The sequence below is a fragment of the Clytia hemisphaerica genome, unplaced genomic scaffold (genome assembly GCF_902728285.1).
Source record: "Clytia hemisphaerica strain Z4C2 unplaced genomic scaffold, Clytia hemisphaerica genome assembly, whole genome shotgun sequence".
In the NCBI taxonomy this organism is placed as follows: Eukaryota; Metazoa; Cnidaria; class Hydrozoa; order Leptothecata; family Clytiidae; genus Clytia; species Clytia hemisphaerica.
Window position 1 is genome coordinate 199,809 of NW_027103520.1, and position 9,045 is coordinate 208,853.

The 9,045-nt window shown below is 36.3% G+C and overlaps 1 protein-coding gene across 1 annotated transcript in view; it reads right to left on the reverse strand.

The window, feature by feature from the left end:
- The window catches only part of LOC136799383 (kinesin-1 heavy chain-like), a 28,537-nt gene extending 19,819 nt beyond the window's left edge, over positions 1–8,718 (reverse strand). Inside the window, exons 1-11 of the mRNA XM_067056096.1 lie at positions 8,644–8,718; positions 5,373–5,467; positions 5,057–5,146; positions 4,571–4,658; positions 3,786–3,883; positions 3,135–3,234; positions 2,496–2,619; positions 2,236–2,285; positions 1,527–2,005; positions 1,134–1,157; positions 636–694 (exon numbers count right to left, since the gene is read on the reverse strand). Coding sequence (XP_066912197.1) covers positions 636–694; positions 1,134–1,157; positions 1,527–2,005; positions 2,236–2,285; positions 2,496–2,619; positions 3,135–3,234; positions 3,786–3,883; positions 4,571–4,658; positions 5,057–5,146; positions 5,373–5,467; positions 8,644–8,665 — 1,229 coding nt within the window. The 5' untranslated portion in view covers positions 8,666–8,718. The remainder of the gene's footprint in view (positions 1–635; positions 695–1,133; positions 1,158–1,526; positions 2,006–2,235; positions 2,286–2,495; positions 2,620–3,134; positions 3,235–3,785; positions 3,884–4,570; positions 4,659–5,056; positions 5,147–5,372; positions 5,468–8,643) is intronic.
- Between the last annotated feature and the right edge of the window lie 327 nt (positions 8,719–9,045).

Consider the following 9,045-nt stretch of genomic DNA (forward strand, 5'->3'; position numbering starts at 1 on the left):
AGAGAGAGATTAGTTCCAAGATATTTTCAAAAGTAAGGAGCAGATGGGAAAATTTTTCGAAGGAGAAAAAATGGAAACGATGAAAAGGAAAAAAAGAATAAAATTTGAAGATGAAATAGAAATTTCAGGGACTCTTTTAATAATTTACAAGTGTGCTTTAAAGGGGGGAATGTTTAGACCATATTCACACTAACAAACAGCCTAAAACAGAAAAGTCGAAGTTTTCACGGAAAGTTATGCAAATGAAAGTGTAAATGGGCCCTAAAATGTTGATCACCAAACTGGAAAAATGATCAACCTGAGAAGAACAAAAAATCTCAGCCCAAATATAATCACTCAAAAAAATATCCAATCAAAAACAGAGAGTTTCCATTCTGATCTCAAATTCAGTTTTGAATTGATTTTTTCCAGGGCATAGGTACCACGCAGATTTGATAGCCACGGGCTCTTCTAAACAAACTAAGAATCTTTTTTGAATCACTAACTGGTCTTAAACTTCCAATGAAAACAAACTTCGATTATTTAATGTCCAGAGATAGAAGGGTGTGGTCTTTCCTTTACTATAGTATCATAAATCAACACTGGAGATATTAGTTTCTTGCCTCAAAAAGAAGTTCTATAAATCAAAGACTCACATGCTTAGCTTCCCGTGAATAATGCATCCCGCTTGTATCGGTTGGTCAATTGCAGAATCCTAAAAGAAGAAATTCATTTTAGAACATACTACTATCTATTTTTTGAACCCTCAAAATTTGTGTTTTGCTTTACAAAACTCTCGAAACGGAAGAAGGTCTTTGGTCGTTTTTTTCGAAATTCTGAGATAAAGGTGTAAGAAAATCTTATCAATTTGTATATAGCGAATTCAAATGAGGAAAACATAAAATGTAATTTTAATACATTAGAAATCATAATTCGCTACTTTTTGGAGGTCTCGTCTCAAGAATCGTGATTTTAGACTGAAAAAAAATTCGCAAAACACTCGACAATAGGACGTCATGAGAGTTATAAATGTAAAAGTAGCCTGGGAACAACCTATCCTATCAAGTGTTTTGATTCGTTCTTTTCTTCTGTCCAAGCCAAGCTATAATACACCAAATAATTTTGGAAATGGGAAAGCAGTCAAAACAACTTACGTCTGAGAGATAACCATCTTGGATCTAAAAAAAAAATAGCAGGTAGAAGGGAAGTTATTTTTTTAGTTGGACAAAGATAAAATCTCTATTGAGGTGTAAAGGTAAAAAAGAAAAGATTTGGCTCAAACGGGAGTAAGATACAACTCAGCAACTAAAAATCCTTAGTTAGAAGTTTAAAATCAGAAACTTCAGTGGAACAACTGCCTAGCTTACACCCAATTTCTAAGGTGATCGAATCCCTTGAGTGTTAAAATTTTTATAAAGTTCTTATGAGCTTCTCTTGGGAATTAATTATTATTAAAATGAGGTCAGGGTTGCTCTTGACACAATTTATGAAAATTCTCTATTGACCAGAGATATAACGAACGTTAATTTTTGAAGATCAATGCCTACCGAGATATCGAGGTCGCTTTCGCCAAGTTGCCATTTCATGTCATCGTAAACGCTATCAGCCAAACTTTCGGTACTGACCGACCGATTGGAGCGACGACTATTTCGTCGGCTCAAACTCGATCCAGTTCTCGGTGTTCGGGCGGACAAAAACCCGCCATGATCATAATTATCATGTGACGATGGCGGTCGATGACCTGATAACGTTCGTGTTCGCGTGCTCCCGTCGGGCGTTTTACAGCGACGGAGAGAGGCGGTAGAAGCTGTGGTGACAGGTATTCTTGATGATTTGTAAGATTCTGACGTGACAAGAACACCTTGTTGGAATACGTCTTCGTCTCCGTTCATGCTATACGTGCCGGAACGTGAACGACGTGAGGACTCTCGCGTGATTGATCCTGAACTACTTTGTTTGGACAGTGATGGGCGTGACATGGTTGGGGAGGAAATACCACTCTCTTCTGATAATGTTCGTGATCGTTCTAAAGGGAATGTGTTAACAGTCTACACGATTTTTATTTATAAACATAACGCTTATAAGCATAGCTTGGAACGATAGATCTATTGCTCTAAAACAATAAAAATTAAAGCATATGCCCACCTAAGCTCAACTGAACCCTATGCAATGTCTTTTCAGAAAAGAAGTTCTATGTATGAAGTCACAGCAGATAGCTTTTGGGTGAACAGCTCTCAATAAGGAAAGCGATCTTACTGTAATCTTTGGAACATTTCTTGATGAAGATTTGACAAACTGCATGCGATCTGAAAGCATAAAAACAGGAACGAAATTATACTGGAGTATTACAAAGATTGCCTCAGAGAGCAGTTCTGTACAACTCTATCTCAATGTCCTTATTGTCCTAATGTTAATTTTTCTCTCCCTTTGTTGGGAAAAGGAAATGCAGACCACATCCAGCTACATCCAAAATTTTGTAACAAATTTTACCATGAGCTGGTTATGGATCGACTTACCTGCTTGATAGCCTATTCATTTTAGTTTCGGCGAACTTCAATCTCTTCCGCCCGATGTTCAACAACTCGTAGACATCGTTAGGACCATAACACCTGTAGCTTGATATGTTTTCCACGAAAATACCTATAACAAAAAAATAGCATTCGTTTGTTTGTTTTAATACTATCTCAGTTCACTACAAAATATAATATACTTAAGTCCTTTCAAAACAGTGAAGGTCCAATAGAACAGGCGCTCAGAATCCAAGACGTCTTATAATGCTCCCGAATCATCTGATAACACGATGGTATTGGCCCTTCATATCGGGGAACTGGTCCTGCTATTTAAAATAGGTTGCTGCCATCCACTAACGGATTCGTGCTCCTTATGCTACCTGCGGTTCGGTAGAATTGGAATTTTAGGAACTGAAAATTTCGCCTTTCCAAAATGAGGACCCTTAGTGTTGTGTAGACGATGCGATGCAGTTCCCCTCGCTTCATATGGGCTAAGTCGGTTGAAGTTGCATTATGTTGCCTACATAGTACATACTATACATAGTATCGCACCTCATGAACGCCTAATATACATCGCCACCTGGATAATCTGAATCTGAACAAATCATATTTACACGATGAAAACTTTAAAACAAAGCGTCCCACCTTGCTGTTTATCTTCACGCAATCGGAATTCCAGTTTCGGATTGGAGTTTAATAAATCGTAAATCCGTTCGTTGTAGATTTGAAGATAAGAACAAGTCACCTGGAATAATCGAATAAGAATCGAGAAAATCAAACAAACAGTTGACACTCTCTAATTCGAAATCGAACGGGGAATCTTATGTTCAAATTACAGATATATTCAAATTATAGAAAGTATTTTGAGTCGGTTTCTCCCTGACGGCGACTGGTAATAAGTTCGAAATATAGAAAGATTGGAACAGTAGAAATCAAAAGTAGTCTTCTGCACCAAGTACTCATTGAGTTTAAAGCCCTGAAGGAACTAAAGAGGAATCTATAACCTTTGCCGTGCAAGAAAAAGTGAAACCTAAAGATCTACACCGTATTTAGAATGATAGATTGAATCTATAGCACTTTATCTAGCGACATATTCTTCAAAATCTGGCGATGAATCTTACTTTCAATGCCATTCTTTTCTCACCCGAGAATTTCGGATCTAGCCCCTTCGGAGCTTTGAAATCAATCCAAATACTAATTTACCACAAGAACCGTCCGGCTGATATCAATCCTTTATGTTTAAATTGAAAAAGAAAATTCAGTACTTTAAGATTGGTTGATACGGATCAAACTGACCTCATACGTATTATTGTTGTCACGTGTTATCTTAGCGAACAATCTGCTGACCAGATGAGCCGTCATACCATCACTTGACATCAAGGTATGTGTTTTGCCTGAAAACAAGCAAAAGGTCAAAAAAAACGTATAACCCGGAACGGAAATCGACCTCCTCAAGAGGGGGGTATACGGTTTTTTTCTGGAAAAGCCAATGGCTATTAAAAATATTTTTATGGTATAGAAAGGAGGCGCTCCTCTTCTCATGCTAACAAAACGGAACCATAGAATGTCTGAAGATTTCTGCTCGCGCGTCGAGTAATGGGAAAAACCCATTCTTTCTTCTTTTTAAATACTGTGTAAGCAAATAGTAGGGGATATGTTGAATAATGTCCTTTTAAAACCGCTTCGTCATACAATATGATGAATGAAAACCAAACAACGTTGCTTTATTACAGGGGGTTCGAATTTAAAGAACAAAGATTTCATAGATAACATTTCCGTGATACCCTATTAAATTGTTTGAGACGAAGAAAAAACGAGAAGATGTTGTGTACGACGAAAATTCTATGAAAAGGCTGTTGAGGGGCCTGGTGATGAACTGAGTTTTTTTCTCGAGACGGGGTATTTTTGGGCTGCCTCTAAATCAGACCAATTAAATTCCCACCAAAACAAGTCTCCGCACAAGCTGACCACGCCTTTAAGGGTTGATAGATGTATAGTATGGATTAGTAACGATTTCATATCCTGGATTTTCAACTAGAGAGTGGCTTCAATATGTCTCCAAATAAAAGAAATGATCATACCACTGGAGGTTTGCCCATACGCGAAAAGAGCACAATTGAAACCACGCAATGAATTGTCAACCAAGTCGTGTGTCGTTTGCTCTTGTACCTGAGTGTTAAGTAATAAAAAAGTGTTTTTTTCGGTTGTTTAAAAATGTGCTAGGCTTGCGTAAGATAGTCCCAAATAAAAATATAGTTGGAATAACCTCCGCTGTGGCACCTGATTTTCGAGACCAAGGCGCGCTTGATAGGGAGGGGTCAAGTTAATTTTTTCAACCTACATCTTGGAGTTACTTTACATTTACTCGTGACTACAACTTCTATGTGCTATGTGTCACCTTAAACATATTTCAGTTCAGAACACTTTATATCCCTAAATGCTACAGGTCGCTTTAATATTAAGGGGTCATCTACAACCCACTCTTAAGCCATAAAAAATGCGTTAAGATAACTAAATTTTGTTGTTGCAGTATCAGCAGTAAAAAATAATCCAAGGTTGTAACCTACCTGTTTATTGGAGGACTTTTCATTGTAAATGTGATCGAATGTATATTTCCTGCTTCGATCAATGTTCCCAAGCACATTAACGCACAACAGCTGTAGAATAACAAAATAATAAACTATAACAGTGGTCAAAACAAGGCTTTCGTATGAGACTGAAAATGGATTTTACCCAGCAAATTAACACATATATACTTGACATTTTAGTGAATAATGTAGAATTTTGAGACGTAAAAAACTTTATTTACTTCGCTGATACGACGAAAACCTTCAACACCATATAACATTACACAGGGAAAAACAAAAACAATAAGTGACATACCTCTTTATCATCTGCAGACACTTTATAAGGAGATGATGTTCCGTCCGGATTCGGCCGTAACCGGAGGTAAACCCGGACACGACTTGAAGCATCGCCTGAAGAAGGAAAGGTTACTATTAGAAGAATCTGAAAAAATATATCCTGTCAAATGTTCAGCAATACTCAGTCCCAGAATGGTGGAGTGGTGACAGTTAATAAGGGATGTCTTGGTAGATTGAAATTTTATAATCCTAAGAAATAGATTTCTATAACTGCGCAGCGCGATTTATGAAGTACATTAGCAGTAGGTTATGTCAAGTTTCCATTAAAGCCGTTTTTTTTTATTACAAGAATTATTGAATAAAGCGACTCTAAGATATCTCCCGAATTTCCAAAAACAGAAAACTTCGAACCTTTTTTCAATGCCATGCTTGATGAAATATTTTCGTATGAATAAAACAAAATGAGCCCGTTACATATTTCCTCTCATCAATGGATAACTGTACGAAAATTTCGCCACATTTCTCTTATTTTTGCTTGTTTATTCTTCATTGACAAATTCAAGGCAAAAATAGAGAAGGTATTGATTATTGACTTTCCGAAAAGAGAAGAAGAAAAAAAACATGAAAATTTCAGTTTTCGTAAAACCGCAACACAAAAGGAATTCCGTAATCTGAATCAATCGTTTCAAATACTGTCATCTGATTGGCTAACCATAACAATGCTATTGTTCTTTTTATTATGATTGGTGTAACTTAAAAATACTGACCGTAAAAAAGAACTCAATCTGGATAAACATTACTAAAAGAGAACAATGGACTTTGATAAATCCTCTTACGGAAAGGGGGTTTATAGGGGTTCAAAATACCGTTTTCCCGTCAAAAATTTGGCCGATTCCGGAATCCCAGACATACCTTGCAAATAATATCAGTTTTAACAGGATGAAATATTGGAATACAGACAAAAACTAAGGCTACAGTAATTGCCATCAACGTCTGATTTAAAATACTGTTTTCCCATCTCTTTTCACATCGAATCCCGTAATACCGTACTAAAAGAGGGTCAATCCCGTCACACCGTAAGAGTACAACCCCACGGATCCGAAGCTTTTCGAGCAAAATGCTTGTCTTGCGCTGTCTAATAAAGATCTGCTCACAAATAAACATATGCACTACAAATTTCCTACCAACCTACAATACACTTTGTTTTTTACACTTCTTATGTAGTTTATATTTTTTCAAAAACTTCGAAAGTATTTCAAAACGTTTCTCTCTCACATTGAAGACAAAAGTATGTACAGACGATGTTGTACAACCAGCTACAGTCCATGAAGTCTGAGTGATATTCGGAAACTTGTGAAGGAGACCAGAAGAAGAAGAATGCAGCATCAGTCATAAGAAACCTGGAACGATCATTTAGAGAAATCTTTTAACAATGCCCTAGAAAATATTTATGGTGAGGGCTACGGGTGAAAGGGTGACCAAACATTTCCTCTGTGCACGAAAGTATATCGTCAGAGAATTCCATTGAGAGCCCAGACTCCGGTCTTGATGGACTCGTACTCAGTGGATCGATGGCCTTTCCGTATACCCTCACCAGTTCTGTAATGAAACACTAAATGTTATTCATCCGGACATACAATATGGATACAAAAAAAAGATCTAGTGTCTCATCGAAAAACAAAAACTATCTAAAGCCACGGCGAAATCATTCTTCTTTATCCATGTAAATATTGGCCATTCGTGATCATCCTTCAACTAAGAAGTTTAGCGAAGCTTCATGTTGAAAAAAAGCAAAAAGGTCAATGCCAAATCAATGCCTAACGGTGTGTGTGTCAAACAAGGTCTTGAATTGGAAGCTGTCGAAGTTAAGCAGAAGAAAAAGCAACTGCAACTTGCTGTCTACCATGTCTTCAGAAAACCAGCGACTATTGAGCCTTGAGATCTCGTCAACTTGACGAGGAAGTGTGATTAATCGCACAAAACGTTAAACAAGGTCATTGAACATTTTTGCAGACGACTGGAATAAGTATAATCACTTTCAAGTTTTATGAAAGGGATGATAGGTTAGAAAGAGTCCAGACTACTGACTTTACTTATTGTGAAAAATATTGACCGTCTTCTTCCATAAGAAACACTCCAATCTGTATCACGGATTAAAACGTTACAAATTAGAATGGGAATTGTGTGTAAGAAAAACAAATTATGTTGTTGACTCAAGGTATCTCAACGGAGAAGTGTAAAATCTTCTTTTTATCTACACGAAAAATGGTTGGAAAGCACTCCATCGTAAAGGATAAATTACTGGTCTAAAGGTCCCTCCTTTGTGGTGAAGAATGATTAAGCGAAAGAAGGTGGAGCTCGTTAGGGTTTTTAATTAAAGATGCTATTATTTCTATTGAGCATGCTCTTCAAATGTAATCTTAGAACTTTTGATCGCAAAAGTATAGAGACTTTTTTCGGCGCTGACTATCTGCAATAACGAAACGTAATTATCAACACTGTGAAACTCGCGTTACTGGTGATTCAGTACATTACCTATAATTTGCACTGTACTATAATTTTGTTACTCATTTTAGTTTTACACAACTACGATAGCCTATCCGATTTCATACCCGGCAGATATTTCATACCAGGCTCTGCAATGTCTGTCTATTATCAGTTATTTTAAAATAACACACAGCATACACATTATATAACACTTTTCTTGTAAGAAGAACCAATATTTTTGGAGATCAAGGAAATAATAATGTTTAAAAAAAAAATAAAAAAAAAATAAGCAAGGCGAAACAAAAAAAATTTCTTGCTTCCGGAAGCCGGCCGGGTGAAAAATTTTTTTTTTCTGACCCGGCCGCAAACTTTCGTTTGTTAGTAGTCCGTACTTGTTGTAATTTAGGGCATAATTTATGCTGTGTTTATACATAAAAGTTATTCTTAAACTCTATTTCAATGAGCCATAAATTATCAAAAATAGCAAAAAGAAATTATTTTCCGGCCGGCCGCATGATAACTTTTTTCCTTCACCCGCATTCCGGAAACAAAACATTTTTTATCATTCGCCCAATAATATAATTTTAAGCTTCCATCTTAATTCTCGCTAGTTTATAATCTTTCCTGAAAAATGATTGAAAATAAGGTAGATGCTTAATGCTTTCCAGATGCACAGCAAATATTCCTCAAAACCCTCCAAAGAATATTTCCACATCCTTTCATGACATGGCCAAAAAGTTTACTGGACAAAAAGAGTCATGAATAAATGAAATAAAAAGTGTGAAATTTTCGTATATTTGTACCTTTCACCCAACTTGACATCATCGTGAGCCTACACTGTCTTTAATCTCCGGTTAGAATAAAATTGACATTTGTTTACACAAAATAATATTATAAACCGTTACATAGTTCCAAATTCAATTGATAAATCAAAAATGGTAAAATCCAATCAATTATTTACTACCCCATAAATCCACAAATATTTCATCAATTGCTCGTTTGGGAAAAGTATTTTTTGTTTGTAGAAAATTTCTAATTTAGTAGAATTACATTTGGCCAACTTTTATTGGAATCAGTCCGGAAATTATTTTATTGGAAATTTTTCTGGGAATAAAAACCTGAATTTCACCGTAAGGTAGTGAACTGTTTTGTTTAATTGAAAGCGAACTGAAGGTAATTTTGGGAGATTTGCCCTGGGTACGATT